Raw genomic sequence first — 21440 nt, forward strand, 5'->3', positions numbered from 1 at the left:
CCAAGTGCCTCTGGGCGCAGCGTGCCGCGCCCGCCGCTCCTCGCGCAGCCGGCTTGGGCCGCTCCTCCCGGTTCAGGCGCGGCGGCGGCGGCGGCGGCAGGGGAGACCGCGCGGGACTCTGAGTCTGGGCTGGCGCGCCGGGGGCGCGGGGGCGCCGCCGCGCTGGGCCCCGGGCGCGTGGCTGCGGCTCGGCCGGGCGGCGCCGCTCACCTGAGGCGGGGCGTGGGGGCGCGGCGCGGGCGGTGCTGTCAGGGCCGCGGCTCCCGGCTCCCGGCTGCGCTCGGCGGGACGAGCCAGGCAGTGATTTGCGGCGCCGCTTCGCCTTCGGCCATGGCCCGGAGAGCCTAGCGGGGCCCGGACACCGCCCCCCACACCGCCCCTCTCCGGCTCCCGCCCCGCCTCCCAGCCTCGGCGTCGCGTCCCGCCGGCCTCGCCGCCCGGCCCGCGCCGGGCAACCGCCCTCGCCCGGAGCCCTCCCTCGGCCCGGCCCGCGTCCCCCCGGCGGCGCCGCCGCGGGAAGCGGCTCCCCCTCCTCTTCCTCCGCGTCCTCTGTCCCCCCCGTTCCCCCGCCGCGGCCGCTTGTTGCACCGCCCGCGGCCTGCGGGAGCCGCTCTCCGCGACCCGGCCCCGGCTTCGCGCGAAGCGGCCGCAACCCCTGCCTCTCGCCTCCGGGGCCCGCAGCAAGCCCGGGCCCTGCCGGGCCCGCGAGACCCCGGCCCGACCCCGCCGCCCGCACAAAATGTCGGCCCGGACGCCATTGCCGACGGTGAACGAGCGGGACACGGAGAACGTGAGTAGCCGGAGCCTCCCCGGCAGCGGTGGGGCCGGACGCTGCCCCCCGACCGCCGCTTCACCTTCCGCGTGGGCCTCCCGGGGTCCCCAGGGCGACCCCCCGCCGCAGGGTCTCCACCCGGAGCCCGGCGTGATCCTCGCCCCCCCGGCTCAGCCCCTGTCCTCCTTTCCAGCCCCATTTCGCTGCTTTCCTCTGAAGGGTGAGGGTTGGGGGGCGCCGTCGGTGGCGCCCTCCCCGCGGAGGTGTCCTCCGGGAGAAGGATGGGGGTGATGGAGGGCAGAGAGGCACAAGGAGATGGCAGAGTGGGCATCCCGGAGGTTTTTATTTCCACTTGGCATTCCGTATTCCCCACCCGAATGTTTGCTCTATGATCCCAGACGAGCCGGCCGACTGCCTCTTCTTCCCCTTGCTTTTCTGGCTCTTTCGGTCCTTTGCACCCCACCCCCCTGCATTGCCCCATGACTTTGCTTTTTATCACATTAGGTCCACAGTTGGGTCTTGGGCACCAAAGGGGGACGGTCGGGAATGGAAGGGACGAGAAGAGGAGTAGAGACGGGTGTGTGTGTGTATGTGTGTGTGTTGGGGTGTGAGTTGATACTGCTGTGTGATACTCTTCCATAGAAATGAGTGGAAGAATTTCATCACCCGCTTCTGTGGTTCCAGGGTGACAGCAAAATGTTTAAAAGCCCAGTGAAGCCAGCGGCTTTTGCTTCTCTTCCTCAAGTCAGTGGTAATAATTCAGGGCAGGTTTTACTTTAAATACCTCTCCTCCTCCTCGGAGTGTCACAAGGTGCATTTCTTTGAAGGAAGGATTTTCTGTGCCTTTGATCAAATTGCCCTCAGGAGTTTTCATCTCGCTGCCGGTGTCCCCGGTGTTTAAACTTCTGAAAACCGAAAGAGCCAAATCAGTTGTTATTTCCATGTTCTGAAAAGTACAATTGTGTGTGAATGCATGAGTTCCTTTGTGGCAAAGAGTTTTAAAAAAAAAAAAATTTTTTTTTTTTTTTTTTAAGTCCTCCGGACCTGTAAAGAGGGCCTTGGCTGATTTTTCTGACCGGTTTTGAGTACCCCTTAGAGGGGTACTGAGTTTTGGTCTGCTGTCCAATCTCTGTCAGGTCAGCTCCTAGACTCTCCAGCTCTTGCTTGGAGAGTCTTCCTAGGGTTGGTAAAATAAAATAATGAAGGGCTTTGGCATTCTTAGACAAAAGATACAAGAAAGAAGAGATAGAAACTCACCGCCAAAGTGTTGGAGGGAGGTATATAAACAGTTTATTTAATCTTGGACATAGAGGAACATATAGAAACTTGATAGAAGGGAGATGAAATTCTGGTAAGAGACTGTCGAAGGTCCAAGAAATTTCAGAGTATGCTTATGTGCTGTTTAGTTGACTGCATTTCACATGGTAAAGATACAGTGCAAGGCTGCTGACACCATAAATTATAACTTAGTTTACAACATAACTGTTTTTTAAAAGCCTGTTTTTAAAAATATAATTGATACATAATTTTGGTTGAGAGATTGAAGATGATGACGGGAAAAGACGCAAAATTGGGTTAAAGCTGATTTTAAAGCCAAGGTGGTACAGGATTTTCCTAATAAAAAATCTTCAAAAAACGGTGTCATTCAGTATGAGTGAAAAGTAGGCAAATGATGACCTTTGCTTTTATGAGCAAAACACTGTGTTTTTAACCTAAGAAAGGTGGAAAAATACATTGTTCTTATTTTCTTTTGGATTGTGAGTAGTGCAGCTTTTTCCACAGTCTGATGTCTGCTTTCTACAGACATGAGATAGCATTATACAAATATCTATCAGGGAATAGTACAAAATGCAGCATCACATGTAAACCAGGAAGAAGGGGGGAGTTCAGTTAAGCAATAGCAGTGTACTACATTTTGCTTCTGGAAATGAATATGCTATGTAAACTCACCTGCTCTGTTTCTGGACATGGTTTTTCTAAGTTGCTTTTATGATCTTGTCCCTTGTTGTTGGTTCTGTCGTGCATAACTATACTCTCTTAGGCTGTCTTTAGCCACATCCTGATACTCTCCTGATTGCCATGAAAAGTTATCTGTTGTACTATAGCTGTTAATTTATCAGCAAGTATGCACTCAGTTCTGTTTTTGAGCTACAAGGGATACCGAGGTAGTATTAACATTTAAGACAAGGCCTCTCCCCTCAAGGAACTTAAGAAGGAAGGTAAATAGAGTCTCAAAGAAATAGTGTACGGTAGAAAGCTATGTATAAATATGGCCGAATTGTTTTATAGGTGCTATAGGTTTTTAATCAGAGGGATCACCAGTGATGGCTATTGAATCACCATTCGTGTCTCTATTCTCTGGTTGGTAGTAAATGTCATTACTCATTCTTGCTTACTTCTCATCGGTGAGATAAAGCAGCAAATCTACTTGTTAGCTAATATTACAAAGACCAGTATGGTAATCAAAATGAACATTTGTTTGTAGCTGTTTTCAGTGAAATTGACGTTTTAAAAAAAAAATGATTGTGAAAAATTTACATTCGCGTGACTATCAAATGCTGGTAAGCCTTTTGGAATATTAAGGATATAACTAAACACCTTTTATGATTGCTAAAAATGATTTAAACAAAATAATTAAAGAACCTTTGAATTTTACTGTCATTTGCCCTTGTTATAAACATTTTAGTGATACATGAATGGATTGGGTATCTTTGGGAATATGTAGTATCTACCCTTCATTAATATATATTGAGGGTATATAAGTAAACATTAATATTATATATAAAACAATTCAGAAGACTGATGTTACAGCACTGTAACATTAGTAGTAAATATTCTCCTCTTTACTAGTAGTGTATAGTAGAATGAGAAAGAATTGCTTTTCTTTGAGGACATTCTGTGTGTTTTTTCAGAAGTATTTTCTTAGATGAAGGGTTTGTGTGTGCATTGTTAATAGGCCTCAAATGGCTAAATACAATAGAACAACCGATGATTAACTTTAAAGGCAGTGAATACTTCCTAGTGAGTTAGAAAACATATGTTGAGTATCGTAGAATTAATTTATGCAAAATGTGTTTGATTTTAGGTTGTAAATAAGTCCAGAAAGAGAATGGGTATTTGAATGGATATTTCCTTATTTTACCTCTGTTAGATTATACTTGGATAATTCCAGCATGGATATAGAGAATATATTGCCATTACCCTTTTGTGCTTGTAAATAAAACAGGTTTTTTTTTTTCATGTTTTAGGAAATAATTTTTCTACACAAATTTTCTAAACAATTTTCCTGAAATATGTTTTAGGAAACAATTTTTTCTCATGTTTTAGGAAAACTAATTTTGCTAATTACTATGGATCCAAAGTATCCCAGCTAGCTTTCCGTGGTGAAATTTTGATCAGTACAAAGGAAATTGACTTGATTCCCTTCTTGGGATCTTGTATGGACTTTGGATAAATTTGTTTTGAAACTTTTAATAACAAAACTCTTGATGATGATTCTTTTCAAAAATCCGAAATTCACTATGGTGACTGTAATGGTACTACTAAGGTGGACGTCAATAATTTGCCTCACGGGACCAATTGTTAATTATGTGAAAAGGCAGGAGAAAAGTATGCTTTTGCCACTACTGTTGGGTTTTATCAGTACCATGTGCGTACATCACGTGTCACGGGACCTATCATATTGCCTTCTAAGTGCTAATTTACTTTGTCTCCTTTGTTCTGTACCGCCAGTGCCAGCACAGTGACTGGCAGTAATATATAAGAGAGCCATCGTATAATATTCCCCGTTTGAATTTTTTCCTTTGTCATCAAAATATATTAGTAACACTGGGAAGGGAACATATTACAAAGCCCTCAGAGAGTGAAGTGACCTGCCCAAGGTCATGACCAGTTTCTGATGTCTTCTACCATTGCTGCGCTCATGTTATTGCTTCTTCAGGTTTTTGTTTTGTTTCTGTCTCAGAGATTTTAAAAGAACATTCATGATGATATGAGATAATTAGAGGAAGAACAGGGTCTGCCATGCTCATCTGATTCCTGAACCTTTGCTCAAAGAAACCTTTGTTGTTTTCCCCTTGTCCCTTCTTAAAGTTTCTTTAAGAAGACTTTTGAAACGATTGTAGCCAACGTTGCTGTCTGCTGTTACTGAACATCTGTGTATGTATAGTCCATACCATTGGTTTCCAGAGTGGGTATGCAGGACCATCCGTTGTGAGAAAAAAAATGGCTTTGCCTTCTATCATCTTCCTTCTGATCTCAATGCTATTATTAACTCTCCTCCTCCTCTCCCTCCCCTCCTCCTCTCAATCTTAGGTGGTTTAGAATCAGCCACATATTTTAAAATTACTATTCTTTTGCCACTTCTTTTCCATCTCAGGCTTTCGTTTGGAGGTCATTTTCCCTTTTGTTTATGAATATCTTTTGGTGATAATTGTCATGAACTTTTTTTTAATATAAAAATATATTTTGCCCGTTTCTTGAAAGGTAGCCTTGCCCAGTCTCCAATTCTGAGTTGCTTTTCCATTGTCTTCTTATTACCATTGCTTCTGTTCAGAAGTCATCTGCCAGTATGTTGGTGTCTTTTCTCTCTCCCTCTTTTTTTAAGATTCTCTCTTTTTCTTAAGTGTCATACTTTCACTGCAGTGTATTTAAGTATAGATTTATTTTCTTCCTGTTTGCATCTCCTGTCTTTGAATTCTTATTTTTTTAAATTAAAAGCTAGGATACTTATCAACTATTATTTTTTTGAACATGGCCTTGCTTCTGGTCTCTTTAGAATTTTGTTTTGGTACTCTGATTAGATTATGTTGGACCTTAACTCTTCCATGTCTTAACTTCTTTTTATTTTTTAAATTGAAATACAGTTGATTTATAATATTGTGTTAGATTCAGTTGTATACCAAAGTGGTTCAGTTATATATGTATGTGCATATATGACACATACACATGTATATTTTCCAGATTCTTTTACATGATAGGTTACTACAAGATATTGAATACAGTTTCCTGTGCTATACAGTAAGTCCTTGTTTGTCTGTTTTGTATATAGCAGTATGTATCTGTTAGTCCCAGACTCCTAATTTATCTCTCCCTTCCCCACTTTCTCCTTTGGTGACTATAAGTTTGTTTTCTGTGTCTGTGAGTCTATTTTTGTTTTGTAATAAGTTTGCTTATATCATTTTTTTAGATTCCACATATAAATGATACCGTATGATACTTGTCTTTCTCTGACTTCTTCACTTGGTGTGATAATCTCTAGGTTCATCCATGTTGCTGCTGCAAATGGCATTATTTTATTCTTCTTTCATGCCTGAGTAATGTTGCATTGTGCATATATACTCCATCTTCTCTAGCCATTCATTTGTTGATTGCTGTTTAGGTTTTCTTCCATATCTTGGCTGTTGTAAACAGTGCTGCTGTGAAAACTGGGCTGCATGTATCTTTTCAAATTAAAGTTTGCATCTTCTTTGGATGTATGCCCAAGAGTGGGATTGCTGGATCATGTGGTAACTCTAGTTTTAGTTTTTTTCCTATAATTAATCTTTATTGAAGTATAATTACTTTACAATGTTGTGTTATTAATAGTTTTTGCTATACAGCTAGGTAAATCAGCTATACGAATATATCCCCTCTTTTTTGGATTTCATTCCCATTTAGGTCATCACAGAGCACTGAGTAGAGTTCCCTGAACTGTAGAGTAGATTCTCACTAGTTATCAGTTTTATACATAATGTGTGTGTATATATATACACACACATACATATACACATATATACATGTCAAACCCAACCTAGAAGTTCATACCACTTCCCATCCCTGCCTTGGTAGCCATATGTTTGTTCTTTACATCAGTGTCTCTATTTCTGCTTTGCAAATAAGTTCCTCTGTATCATTTTTCTAGATTCCATATATATGCAAATGATAGTATATGGTTTTGTTTTTCTGACTTCATTCTGTATCATAGTCTCTACGTCCATCCATGTCTCTGCAAATGGCACAATTTCATTCCATTTTATGACTGAGTAATATTTCATTGTATACATGTACCACATCTTCTTTATCCATTTCTGTATTGATGGATATTTAGGTTGCTTCCATATCCTAGCTGTTGTAAATAGTGCTGCAGTGAAAAGTGAGGTGCATGTATCTTTTTAGATTATGGTTTCCTGTGGATATGTGCCCAGGAGTGGGATTGCTGGATCATCAGTCAGTCAGTTCAGTCGCTCAGTCATGTCTGACTCTGCGACCCCATGGACCGCAGCACGCTAGGCTTCCCTGTCCATCACCAACTCCTGGAGTTCACCCAAACTCATGTCCATTGAGTTGGTGATGCCATCCAACCATTTCATCTTTTGTCATCCCCTTCTTCTCCCACCCTCAATCTTTGCCAGCATCTGGGTCTTTTCAAATGAGTCAGCCCTTCGCATCAGGTGGCCAAAGTATTGAAGTTTCAACTTCACATCAGCCCTTCCAGTGAACACTCAGGACTGATTTCCCTCAGAATGGACTGGTTGGACCTCCTTGCAGTCCAAGGGACTCTCAAGAGTCTTCTCCAACACCACAGTTCAGAAGTATCAATTCTTCGGCGCCCCGCTTTCTTTATAATCCAACTCTCACATCCATACATGACCACTGGAAAAACCATAGCCTTGACTAGACGGACCTTTGTTGACAAAGTGATGTCTCTGCTTTTTAATATACTGTCTAGGTTTGGTCATAACCTTCCTTCCAAGGAGTAAGCGTCTTTTAATTTCGTGGCTACAGTCACCTTCTGCAGTGATTTGGAGCATATGATATTCTTTTTAGTTTTTTTTTTTAAGAATCTTCATACTGTTCTCCATACTGGTTGTACCCATTTATATTCCTTTTAAATCACAGTTTCAGTTTCATTGCTTGTGATTGATTTGTTCATGTTTCTGTATCTTCCTGGTTCCATCTTGGGAAGCTGTACCTTCCTAAAAGTGTGTTCATTTCTCCTAGGTCCTCCGTTTTGTGGGCGTGTAGTTGCCTTTAGTAGTCTCTCACGTTCCTTTGTATTTCTGCGGTGTCAGATGTAATGTTTCCATTTTCACTTCTAATTTGATGGATTTGTGTCCTCTCCCTTTTTTTCTCGATGAGTCTAGCTAAAGGTTTATCAACTTTTTTATCTTCTCAAAGAACCAGATTTTAGTGTCATGGATCTTTTCTCTTATTTCCTTCGTGTCTCATTTATTTCTACTCTTTTCTTTATGATTTCTTTCTTTCTACTAACTCTGGGCTTTGTTCTTTCTCTAGTTGCTTTGGGTGTAAGGTTAGGTTGCTTATTTGAGATTTTTATTGTTTTCTGAGATGCTTTATTTCCTTTTGATTTCTTCAGTGATCTGTTGGTTGTTTAGTAGCATATTGTTAGCCTCCACATGTTTGTGTTTTTTTGCAATTTTTTTCCCCCATAGTTGATTTCTGGTCTCATAATGTGGTTGGAAAAGATGTGTGATAGAATTTCAGTTTTCTTAAATTTACCAAGGCTTGTTTTGTAGCCTAACATGTGATCTGCTTTTGGATGGAATGCTCTCTCTATACCAAGTAAGTACATCTGGTCTGTTGTGTCATTTAAGGCCAATGTTTCCTTATTGATTTTCTATCTACATGATCTATCCATTAATGTCAGTGGAGTTTTAAAGTCCCCTACTTTTATTATGTTACAGTTGATTTCTCCCTTTGTGTCATTTAATATTTGCTCAAAATATTTAGGTTCTCCTATGTTGAGTGCATGTATATTTACAATGACTATATCTTCATATTGGATTGACCCCTGATCATTATGTAGTGTCCTTTGTCTCTTATAATAGTCTCTATTTTAAAGTCTAGTTCGTCTGATGTAAGCATTGCTACCCTAGCTTTCTTTAAATTTCCATTTACATGGAATACCTTTTTTCATCCTTTCATTTTCATTCTGTGAGTGTCTTTATATCTGAAGTGAGTCTCTTACAGACAGCATATAAACAGGTCTTGTTTTGGTTTCCATTTAGCTATTCTGTTTTGATTGGAACATTTAGTCCATTTAAATTTAAGACAGTTATTGATGTGTATGTTTTTACTGCCATTTTGTAACTTGTTTTGGGTTGTTCTTATAGCTCTTTCCCCCACTTTCTGTTCTTTTTGTGATTTGATGACTATCTTTAGTGTTATGTTTAGTATCTTTTTTCTTTTTTGTGTGTATATCTATTAAAAATTTTTGGTTTGTGGTTACCATGAGGTTTTCATGTGTCTAAGATGAAAATACACACACACACACACACACACGATTGTTTTCATTTGCTTGTCTCTTAATTGTAAATGCAGTTTTAAAACTCTGTCTTTGTACTCCTTCCTTCAAAGTTACTGTTTTTGATATCATAATGTATATCTAGTTATCTTCTGTATCCCTTAACTTCTTATTGTGGATATAGATGGTTTTACTGCTTTTGTACTTTAAACTTCCTACTAGCTTTGTGTGTGGATGATTTTCGACCTTTCTATTTGCCTCTACTGATGAGCTTTTTCATTTTTGTGATTTTCATGTTTCTAGTTGTGGCCTTTTCTTGCCTGGAGAAATTCCTTTAACATTTGTTGTAAAGGTGGTTTGGTCATGCTAAACTCTTAGCTTTTGCTTATCTGTAAAGCTTTTAATCTTGCCATCAAATCTGAACAAGAGCCTTGTTGGGTAGAGTATTTTTGGTTGTGGGCTTTTCCTTTTCATTACTTTAAATATATTGTGTCACTCCCTTCTGGCTGCAGGGTTTCTGCTGAGAAGTCAGCTGATAGCTTTATGGGAGTTCCCTTGTATATTGTTTGCTGCTTTTCCCTTGTTGCTTTAATACTTTTTTTCTTTAATTTTTGTCATTTTAACTACTGTGCTTCTTTGTGTGTTCTTCTTTGGGTTAATCCCCTGTGAAACTCTGTGCTTTGTGGATTTGGGTATATGTTTCTTTTCCAAGATTAGCAAAGTTTTCAGCTATGCTGTTTTCAGATAAATTCTCTGCTCCTTTCTCTCTTCTCTTCTGGGACCCCTATAATGTGAATATTAGTGTGCTTGATGTTGTCCCAGAAGTCCCTTGAACTATCCTCATTTCTTTTCATTCTTTTTACTTTTTTTCTCTTCAGCATCAGTGATTTTTCCTACTTTGTCTTATAGCTCGCTAATCTGCTCCTCTGTATCATTTAGTTTACTGTTGATTCTGTTTACTGTATTTTTCATTTCTGTTATTGTGTTTTTCATTGCTGTTTGGTTGTTCTTTCTAACTCTTTGTTAAAAACTTCTAACTTCTCTCTGTGCATCCATTCTTTCCTGAGTTCTCTGATCATTTTTATGATCACTATCCTGAACACCTTCTTGGGTAGATTACTTACCTCTAATTCACTTAGTAGTTCTTCTGGTTTTGTCTTGTTCTTTTGTTAAGAGTTTTATCTCATTCCTCTGTCACCACATTTTGCCTAAGTTATGTTTTATATTTTTTGTATCTAGTAGGTTGGCTACATTTTTCAGTCTTGGAGAAGTGGCCTTTTGTTGAAGACATCCTGTGTGTCCCAGGAATGAAGTCCTCATCACCTAAGCTGTGTGCTCTAGGAGTTCCTCCTCTGAGGGCTGCATGGATCTTCTGTTGTTTTGGGCTGTGTGGGCAGTCTCATAGGGTTGGTTGGCTCCCAGCCCAGTAGTTTGCTAGGCCCTGCCTTGTAGAAAGGCTGCTGGCTGCAGGTTAGTGGCACTGTCGTGAAGTGGCTGTTTGTGGAATCCCTAGGTTCCCCAGAGCTTTTACTGGCTCATTGCTGGACAGAGTCATAATCCAGAAGATTCTGGGGCTATTGCTTGCCCACTGGTGGGTGAAGCCAGGTCCTGGGACTGATGCTGGACTGCTGGCAGACAGAATTGGACCCTGGAGTCTGGTTGCAGTGGCCTGGGGATCCCAGAGGTGGTGTCTGGTTGAGGGTCTGATTCCTGACTGAGTTGGATATGAGGTTGGGATGTCCTGAACTTGGCCAATTAGTGGGCAGGGCAGTGGTCCAACTGGTCAGGGTCTGGATTGCTGTGGGCAGGCTGGACCTATAGGCTATTGGATTATGGTTTTCTTACATCTAGTGTCTGCCTCCTGGTTGGTGAGGCTGCTCCAGAGGCTAAAGCAGGCTTCCTGGAAGTCAGGGGAGTTAGGATGTGAGATTCTGGAGCTGGTGGGTAGATCTGGGTCCTGGGTCCTCGGGTGGACAGGGCCATGTCTTGAGGTGTGCTTATAGCTGTTGTGGGCTCAGGAGGTCTCTTTAGTAGTCTGTCTGCTCTCGGGTGGGGCTGTGTTCCTCGCCAGTTAGTTACTTAGAGGCCTTCTGGCACTGGTGCCTACAGGCTGTTGGGAGTGGGGGCAAGCCTTGGTACTAATGAGTTAGAGGGAGGATCTTAGAATGGCACCTGCCAACACAAGCATTCATGAGGTGAAAACCATCGCTCGTGTGAGCTGCAGCTACCCCCTGCCTCTCTGGGAGACTCCTAGGTCAGCAAGTAGGTCTAGCCCAGGCTTCTGTCAAATAACTGCTTTTGTCCTGGGTCCTGAAGCGTGTGAGCTTTTGTCTGTGCCGTTTAATGGTGAATTCTCCACTTCCCCCAGTCCTGTGGGGCTCCCGAAATTCTGCCCTGCTGGCCTTCAAAGCCAAATTCTCCGGGGGCTTGTCTTGGTATGAGACCTGGGGCTGGGGAGCATGGTATGTGACACAGGCCTCTAACTCCTGTGGGAGAACTTCTGCGGTGATTCTCGTTTGTGGGTCACCCATCTGGGAGTATGGGACTTAACTAGGTTTAACTTAACTAGGTTTCGCGTCCACAGACCCTGCCTGTCTTGTTGCGTTTCCTCCTTCATGCCTTCAGTTGTAGGTGTCCTGGTGGGTTTCTGATCTTTCTCACTTCTGGTGGTTGTGCAGTTCATTGTGATCTTGGTGTGTTCTTAAGACGAGTAGAGCTTAGGGTCTTTCTGCTCTGCCATCTTGGCCCAACTGAACTCATAAAGTATTATTCATTCTGTGACTAATTTAGAATAGTGTCCTCCAAGTGCATCCATGTTGTAGCATATAAGAGAATTCCCTTCCTTTTTATGGTCAAAAACACTCCACTGAATGTGTATCGCACATTTTCTTTATACACTTAGATACTGATGGACGTTTGGATTGTTTTCATATCTTGGTTATTGTGAGTAATGCTGCAAATATTTCTTTCAGATACTAATTCCAATTCTTTTGAATAAATACCTTAAAGTGGGACTGCTGGGTCATGTGGTAGTTCTATTTTTAACTTTTTGAGGCATGTCTACACTGTTTTCTGCACCATTTTACAGTCCCTCTAACAGTGCACAAGGGTTCCAGTTTCTTCACATCCTTGTCCTTACTTGTTATTTTCTTTTTTTTAATAATAAACTTTAAAACATTATTTACTTCTTATTTATTTTTTTGCCGCTCTGAGTCTTTGTTGCTGTGTGCCGGCTCTCTGTAGCTGTGTGTAGCGGGGGCTTCTCACTAGTTGCAGTGCACAGGCTTCTGGTTGTGGTGGCTTCTCTTCCTGTAGAGCATGGGCTCTAGAGTATGGGAGCTTCAGTAGTTACGGCACATGGGCTCACCTGACCTGTGACATGTGGAATCTTCCCAGGCCAGGGATAGAACTTGTGTTCCCCGCATTGGCAGACAGTGGCATTCACATTGGACGACCAGGGAAGTCCTGGTTTTGTTTTTTGATAAGCATATTCTAACACATGAAGTGATTCTTCACAGTGGTTTTGACATGCATTTTCCTGATGGCATTTTCCTAATCCTAATGATTAGGGATGTCAAGCATCTTTTTATATACCTGTTGGCTATTTATACATCTTTGGAGAAATAGCTACTCAAATTAAAAAAAAAAAAAAATCACTTTTTTTTTTTTTTTTTTGGCTGTTGTAGCAGTTTCTGAAATATTTTGGCTGTTAACCCCTTTTCACATATATAGGGTTTGCAGATATTTCCTTTCATTCTATAGGCTGCCTTTTCACTCTGTTGATTGTTTCCTTTGCTGTACAGAAGTTTCTTAATTTAATGTAGTCCCATTTACTTATTTTTGTATTTAGTAGTCCCACTTATCTGTATTTATTTTTCTTACCTAATTGCTTTGACTAGGACTTTCAGTACAGTAGCCCTCTATATCTGCAGGTTCTGCATCTATGAGTTTAATCAATTGTAGATTTAAGAATATTTTAAAAATAAAATTACAGATTTTCATAAAGCAAAAGTTGAATTTGCTGTGCATTGAGCTATTTATGTAGTTTTTATTTACATCATGCTATTACAGTACTTAATTTAGAAATGGTAAAAATATATGGAAGAATGTATGTAGGTTATATACAAATATTCTGTCTTTTCTGTAAGGGACTTGAGCAGCCAAGTAGCCGTAGAGGGGGGGTCCCGGAAGCTGTGTCCTAAGCATACTGAGATACAAGTGTACGGTGTTGAGTATAAGAGGCAAGAGTGGGTATCCTTGCCTTGTTCTTGATTTTAGAGGACTTACACTGCACATGATGTTAACTGTGGACTTTTCACATGTGGCTTTTATTTGTTCTTGTTCAGTCGGTCATGTCTGACTCTTGCGACCCTGTGGATGGTAGCCCTCCAGTCTCCTCTGTCCATGGGATTTTCTGAGCAAGATAACTGGGGTGGGTTGCCATATCCTCTTCATTGCATCTTCCCAACCCAGGGATTGACCCCATGTCTCCTGCATCACAAGTGGATTCTTTACCACTGAGCCATCACGTAATGCTGAGGTAATTTTCCTGTTCCTAGAGAGTTGAGAGTTTTATCATGAAAGGACTTTGAATTTTGTCAAATGCCTTTTCCGTATCAGTAGAGATGATCATGTGTTTTTATCTTTTGTCCTGTGTGGTGTATTATACTGATTATCATATGTTGACTCATCTTTGTATCTTGGGGATAAATCCAACTTAGTGTATGATCTTTTAATAGGTTTTTAAATTTGATTTGCTAGTATGTTGCTTAGGGTTTTTGTATTTATATTCATCAGGGTTCTTGGCCTTTAATTTCCCTTTATTGTAGTGTCTTTTTCTGGTTTTGGTGTTAGTGTAATGCTGGTCTCATACAATGAGTTACAAGGTGTTTCCCTCTTTGCAATTTTTGGAAGAGTTTGAGAAGAATGGGTGTAAGTTCTTTACATGTTTTATGGAATTCACCAGAAAAGCCATCTGGTACCAGGCTTTTCTTTGTTGGCAAATTTTTGATTACTGATTCAGTCTCATTTCTAGTTACCTATATCCCTAGATTTTGTTTCATTATGATTCAGTCTTGGTAGATATTGTTTGTAGGGATTTCTTCATTTCCTCTAGGTTATTGTCGGTGTGTAATTGTTCATAACAGTCTTTTACATTCCTTTATATTTCTGTGGTATCAGTCGAATGGTCTCTTTTTTCATTTCTAATTTTATTTGCATCTTCTTTTTTTTAGTTAGCCAAGGTTAAAAAAAAGTCATTGCTTGATTTTTGCAAAAAACTCATTTGTTGACTTTTTCTATTTTTTTTTAAATTCTCTATTTCATTTATTTCTGCTATTCTTTTAGTTTTAATTTCTTTCTTTCTGCTAACTTTGGGCTTAGGTTTTTTCTCTTTAGTTCCTTGAAATACAGTTAGATTATTATATTCATATATATTTAAATGCAGGCATTTTTTGCTATAAGTGTGCCTCTTAGTACTGTTGTTTCTGTGTCCCATACATTTTTATATATTTTCATTTGTCTCAAGATATATTTCTAATTTCCTCTTCGATTTCCTTCTTGATCCATTGGTTGTTCAAGACTGCTAATTTCCAGATACATGTGAGTGTTCCATTTTTTTCTTCCTGTTATTAATTTCTAATTTTATACCAATTTGGATAAGATATTTGGTATGATTTTAATATTCTTCTGCTTGTTAAGACTCATTTTGTCACCTGGAGACATACATGTGCTTTTGAGAAGAATGTGTATTCTGCTGTTGAGTAAAATGTTCTGTGTATTTCGGTTAGCTTCATCTAATGTATAGTGTTGTTTAAGTCTTGTTTCCTTCTTGGTCTTCTGTTGGGATTGTATCCATTATTGAAAGTGAGGTGATAAAATCTATTGTTACTGTATTGCTGTGTATTTCTCCCCTCATTTCTGTTAGTGTTTGCTTTGTATTTAAGTGCTCGGTCTTTGAATCTATAAATAATTGTTACATCTTCCTGGTGAATTGACCGTTTTATCATTATGTAATGTCCTTCTGTGTCTCTTGCGACAGTTTTTGACTTATTTTGTCTGATGTAAGTATGGCCACCCCTGCCAGTTACCAGCATGGATATCTTCTGTTGTGCTTTTACTTTAAGCACATGTGTGTCCTTAAATCTAAGTTGAGGCTCTTTTAGACAGCATCTAGTTGGGATTTTTTTTTTTAAATCCTTCCAGCCACTCTGACTTGATCAGGGAGTTTAATCTATTTATATCTAAAGTAGTTATTGATAGGGAAGACTTTGCTGTTGCTATTTTGTTGTGTTTTGTCTTGTTTTTCTTTTTTTGGTCTCAGCATCTCTTGCTGTCTTTATATGTGTTCTGATTTATTTTTTGTAGTGACATGCTTTATTCATTTGTTTCTTTTTCTCTGTGTGTGTGTGTCTTTTGTATTTTCTTTGTGGTTATCATGGGACTTCCTTAAAATACTTCAGTTGTAGCAGTCTGTTTTAAATTGATAATTGCAATTTAATACAAAAATTCTGCACTTTTATTTCTCCCTCCTCAATACTGTATACCATTGATTGTGCAGATTAGGTCTTTTTATATTGTGTGTCCATTAACATATATTTATAGTTAGTTTTTAAACATACTTCTTTTTTAATGTACCAGAATTAAAGTGGCTTATGCACCATCATTACAGTATTACAGAATTTTGTATTTATCTATGTATTTCCCTTTACTGACATATTTTTATATACTTTCCTGTTACTATTTATTTTAATTGGTGGAAAATAGCAATACAGTGTGTTGGTTTCTGCTATAGAGCAACGTGAATCTGTCTTTATTATATATACATATCCCCTCCTTCTTTTTTTTTTTTTTTTTTTTTTTTTAATATTATTTTATTAGTTGGAGGCCAATCACTTTACAACATTTCAGTGGGTTTTGTCATACATTGACATGAATCAGCCATATAGTTACATGTATTCCCCATCCCGATCCCCCCTCCCACCTCCCTCCCCACCCGACTCCTCAGGGTCCTCCCAGTGCACCAGGCCCGAGCACCTGACTCATGTATCCCACCTGGGCTGGTGGTCCGTTTCACCATAGATAATATACATGCTGTTCTTTCAAAACATCCCACCCTCACGTTCTCCCCCAGAGTTCAAAAGTCTGTTCTGTATTTCTGTGTCTCTTTTTCTGTTTTGCATATAGGGTTATCGCCACCATCTATCTAAATTCCGTATATATGTGTTAGTATACTGTAATGTTCTTTATCTTTCTGACTTACTTCACTCTGTATAATGGGCTCCAGTTTCATCCATCTCATTAGAACTGATTCAAATGAATTCTTTTTAACGGCTGAGTAATATTCCATGGTGTATATGTACCACAGCTTCCTTATCCATTCATCTGCTGATGGGCATCTAGGTTGCTTCCATGTCCTGGCTATTATAAACAGTGCTGCGATGAACATTGGGGTGCACGTGTCTCTTTCAGATCTGGATTCCTCAGTGTGTATGCCCAGAAGTGGTATTGCTGGGTCATATGGCAGTTCTATTTCCAGTTTTTTAAGAAATCTCCACACTGTTTTCCATAGTGGCTGTACTAGTTTGCATTCCCACCAACAGTGTAAGAGGGTTCCCTTTTCTCCACACCCTCTCCAGCATTTATTGCTTGTAGACTTTTGGATAGCAGCCATCCTGACTGGCGTGTAATGGTACCTCATTGTGGTTTCTTGAGAAAGAAGAATGGAACTGGAGGAATCAACCTGCCTGACTTCAGACTCTACTACAAAGCCACAGTCATCAAGACAGTATGGTACTGGCACAAAGACAGAAATATAGATCAATGGAACAGAATAGAAAGCCCAGAGATAAATCCACGAACCTATGGACAGCTTATCTTTGACAAAGGAGGCAAGGATATACAATGGAAAAAAGACAATCTCTTTAACAAGTGGTGCTGGGAAAACTGGTTAACCACTTGTAAAAGAATGAAACTAGAACACTTCCTAACACCATACACAAAAATAAACTCAAAATGGATTAAAGATCTAAATGTAAGACCAGAAACTATAAAACTCCTAGAGGAGAACATAGGCAAAACACTCTCCGACATAAATCACAGCAAGATCTTCTATGACCCACCTCCCAGAATATTGGAAATAAAAGCAAAAATAAACAAATGGGACTTAATGAAAATTAAAAGCTTTTGCACAACAAAGGAAACTATAAGTAAGGTGAAAAGACAGCCCTCAGATTGGGAGAAAATAATAACAAATGAGGAAACAGACAAAGGATTAATCTCAAAAATATACAAGCAACTCCTGAAGCTCAATTCCAGAAAAATAAACGACCCAATCAAAAAATGGGCCAAAGAACTAAACAGACATTTCTCCAAAGAAGACATACAGATGGCTAACAAACACATGAAAAGATGCTCAACATCACTCATCATCAGAGAAATGCAAATCCCCTCCTTCTTGAGACTGCCTCCCTTCCCCTTGTCCCACTCCTCTGCTACTGTTGCTAAGTCACTTCGGTCGTGTCCAACTCTGTGCGACCCCATAAACATAAGCCCACCAGGCTTCCCCGTCCCTGGGATTCTCCAGGCAAGAACACTGGAGTGGGTTGCCATTTCCTTCTTCAGTGCATGAAAATGAGAAGTGAAAGTGAAGTCACTCAGTCGTGTCTGACTCTTAGCGACCCCATGGACTGCAGCCCACCAGGCTCCTCCGTCCATGGGATTTTCCAGGCAAGAGCACTGGAGTGGGTGCCATTGCCTTCTCCAGTCCCACTCCTCCTGGTCAGCAGAGAACAGCAGGCCAGACTCCTGTGTTACATGGTAACTTTCCACCATCTGTTTTACACGTGAGATTGTGCATTTTTCAATGCTGCTTTCTCAGTTCATCCCACCTTCACCTTTCCCCATTGTGTCCACAAGTACATTCTCTACTAGGTCCATCAGTACCATTTTTCTAGATTCCATGTATATGCATTTATATATAATACTTGTCCTATTACTATTTAGTGGTTTTTTGCTTTAATTTGAATGATTTACCTTAACATTTATTGTAAGACAGGTCTAGTGGTGATAAACTCCCTTAGCTTTTATCTTTGAAATTTTTTTTTTTCTTTCCTTCATTTTGAAGGACAATTCTTCTGAATACAGCATTCTTGGTTGGCCGGTGGTTATTCTTTTTCCTCTTTTACCTGTTTGAATGTATTACTGCTTTTTCCCCCCTAGTCTGCCAGATTTCTTCTGGGAAATCTACTGCTAGGTTTTTGGGGATTCATTTGTATGTGGCAAGTCCCTTTTTTCATGCTGCTTTAAAACTTCTGTCTGTGAATTTTGAGAATTTGATTATAATGTGTCTTGGCATGGACGTCTGTGGGTTTACCATGTTTGGGGTCCATGCTATTTAAATTCTCTTGTGTTTCTTGAATCTGGATATCTGTTTCCTTCTCCACATTTGGGGATTTTTCAGCCATTTCTTCCTTTAAATTAAACTTTGTTCTTTCTCATATTCTGGGTCTCCCATAATGTAAATGTGTGTGTATGCTCAGTCCCTCAGTCCTGTCTGACTCTTTCTGACCCGTGGAGCCCACCAGGCTCCTCTGTCCATGGGATTTTTCAGGCAAGAATACTGGAGTGGGTTGCCATTTCCTCCTCCAGGGGATCTTCCCAACTCAGGGGTCAAACCTGTATCTCCTGCATTGGTGGATGGAATTTTTACCTCTAAGCCACATAATCTAGATATTGGTCCTTATAAATACCATAGGCATTCCATTTTTATGTTAGACTTTCTTCACTCTGTTTTCATTATTTGTTGTTATTTTGTTTTGTTGTTTAGTTGCTAAGTCATGTCCAACTCTTTTGCAAGTCCATGGACTACTGTCCTTCAGGCTCCTTTGTCCGTGGGATTTCCCAGGCAAGAATGCTGGAGTCAGTTGCCATTTCCTTCTCCAGGGAATCTTCCTGACCCAGGGATCAAACCCATGCCTCCTGCATTGCAGGTGGATTGTTTCCCACTGAGCTACCAGGGAAATTATTTTGACTAGATAACTGCAAGCAACCTGTCTTGAAGTTTGCTAATTCTTTATTCTGCTTGATCAAAGATTGGTGAACCTCTTTAATGAGGTTTTCAGTTTAGCTGTTGCATTCTTCAGCTGCAGAACTTCTGTTTGATTCTGTATCTTTGTTGGAATTCTTATTTTCTTCATCATTTTCATAAGCTCATTGAGCATCTTTCTGCTAGTTATTTTGAACCCTTTGTCAGGTAGTGCATATGACTGTTTCTTTAGGCTTGATTTCCAGAAACTTACTTTCTTTCCTTGATTGGATCATGGTGTCTTTTGTTTTCTTAATTTTCTTTTCATGTTCCTTGTAGTTTTGTGTTGTTACCCAAACAATTTAAAAATGGCTGCCTGTCCTAGTCTTTCTGTACTGCCTTGGTACAAGGAAGGATTTTCACTGTTTAACTCAACTGGAGATTCTCAGAGCTCTCCAATCTTTTCTGTAGTTGTCTGTTTCACTTGTCTGGGTAGACTCCTGATTAGAGAAATTTTAGGATTTTTTCCCTTAAGGGTGGCAGCTTGCAATCTTTTGCTCCCTCTGGTGTCTGTCTGCTGTAGCGTGGTTTCCCTGAAGCAGCACAACACCCTGAACAAGTCTTTTTGTTCTCAGCGGCCACTCGGCATCTAGCATATGCCAGTTCCCATCAGCACCTGAGCAGAGCTGGATGGAAACCAGTCCCTTGGGCGATTCCCTGAAAAGCCAGAGTGTTGGATGCATTCTCCACTCTTCTCTTTCCCCATATGTTGAATTTTTAGTTTTCTAATTCAGCTTTTCATCTCTACCAGTTCTAAGGTTTTCTCTTAGGTCAGTCTGGCTTTTTAAATATTTTTTTCATCTTTGCTTCCTTTTGTGATAAAATCTACGTTTTCTTAAACATTAATACATAGTTACATTCTGAAGCTGGATATTCCGTTGTCTCAAGGCCCTGGGGATTTAGTGCTCTTGTTTGGGCCTACTTACTCACTGTGACTTTTTTCTTCTGTATTTGCTGATCTTTGCTGATGAACTCATATTTGCCTGATTTTTATCTGTGTGAAAGTTGGGAGACTAAATTGAGGATGATTTCCTCTGCAGAGGGTTTGTGTTTGTCATTGCCCCTAATGGGAGCCCCTTCTGACCTGGGACACTTCAGTCTCCTAATAGGGATCCTCGATTAATGAGGGTGTTGTAGGTTCAGCTCTCCCTCCTTGTAGTGGGTCCAAGGCTTAGTATTTGACCCTAGGGCAGTGATGGCTTCTGTGGTAGCTTTTAGCTGGAGTTTGTTTTTTATATATTTGTTTTGTTTTTTCTTCGATGTTTCTCTTATTCCGTTCAAGCTCAACAATGCATTTTTAAAAGTTTGCTTTATCTTGGAGGACCCACTACAGTATCTTGCCTACTATACTGCAGAAAGGCTGGAATAAGTTTTTTGAAAATGGGAATTCAGAAGTTTTTATACTCATATAATTTATTACCCTAAACTGTATGTCATATCTGAAATACTCATATCTGTATACTTTAAAATGTGGACAGTTTTCCAAGCTGTTTATAAGTCTTGTAGATAAAAAAAAAATCTTAGACTGTGGAAGCCATTTGTTACAATTGTTAAGTTACTTTTCAAGAACAGCTGATTGTAATCAGGTAGGTGTCTCCTAAATTACTTTTATAAAAATTTTTCACATAATTGGTGGATAGATTGAAATGTGGACATTATAAATAAATAAATGTAACCAGAAATGAACTACTTTTATTCATATGGGGTACTTTTTTAAAATCCATGATAGTCGTTGAAATTGAATATTGACATATGCTTAACTTATAATCAGTCCTTCAATCTCTGTATCACCAATTGTTAAATCAAAATTTTAAAAGTCAGGAAGCATATTTATATTGTATAGTATTAGTAATAGTTTATTAATTACTATAAAGTTTGCTCTACTCTAGTTTTGGTGTATTTTCAAGAACCTTTCACCTGTTTTATGTTATTTTTTATGTACAAGATCTGTGAGTAAAGTAATACATATACAATTTATGTCAGTATTCTTAAAAGTGGTCTGTGCCTAAAGATTTTAAAGATTGGGCACTTGATCTAAATTTTGAAGGCCATTCTATATCATAAAAGTTAAGATTGTTCTATAGTTCCTCTGTGTATAAATTTTATCTTCCTAACTCAACTGAAAATTTTGTCAGTGATTACTTCCAAATTATTTGTGTATATTGTATGTTACCTACCATAGTATTTGGCACAGTTTTTGGCCCTCAGCATTTTGATAAATCAGTGTTATTTTTTAATCAAATATAGTGAGTTTTCAGACCAGCTGGGGAGACCATTTCAAATTCTCATTCCCCAATCCCTGCTTTCTCCCAGTCTGTATTCCTACACAGTTTCTCTAG

At 39.9% G+C, this 21440-nt stretch overlaps 1 protein-coding gene across 8 annotated transcripts in view; it reads left to right on the forward strand.

Annotated features, from left to right (window-relative positions):
* Positions 1-572: 572 nt before the first annotated feature.
* MARK1 (microtubule affinity regulating kinase 1) overlaps positions 573-21440 on the forward strand; it is a 142524-nt gene continuing 121656 nt past the window's right edge. For all 8 annotated transcript variants that reach the window (XR_010663477.1, XR_010663476.1, XM_065938364.1 and 5 more), the window contains exon 1: positions 573-790. Coding sequence is in view for 6 of the 8 variants with exons in the window: in XM_065938364.1 (XP_065794436.1) it covers positions 740-790 (51 nt within the window). In the remaining 2 variants the exon portion in view is untranslated. The remainder of the gene's footprint in view (positions 791-21440) is intronic.

The sequence above is a fragment of the Muntiacus reevesi genome, chromosome 5 (assembly GCF_963930625.1).
Source record: "Muntiacus reevesi chromosome 5, mMunRee1.1, whole genome shotgun sequence".
In the NCBI taxonomy this organism is placed as follows: Eukaryota; Metazoa; Chordata; class Mammalia; order Artiodactyla; family Cervidae; genus Muntiacus; species Muntiacus reevesi.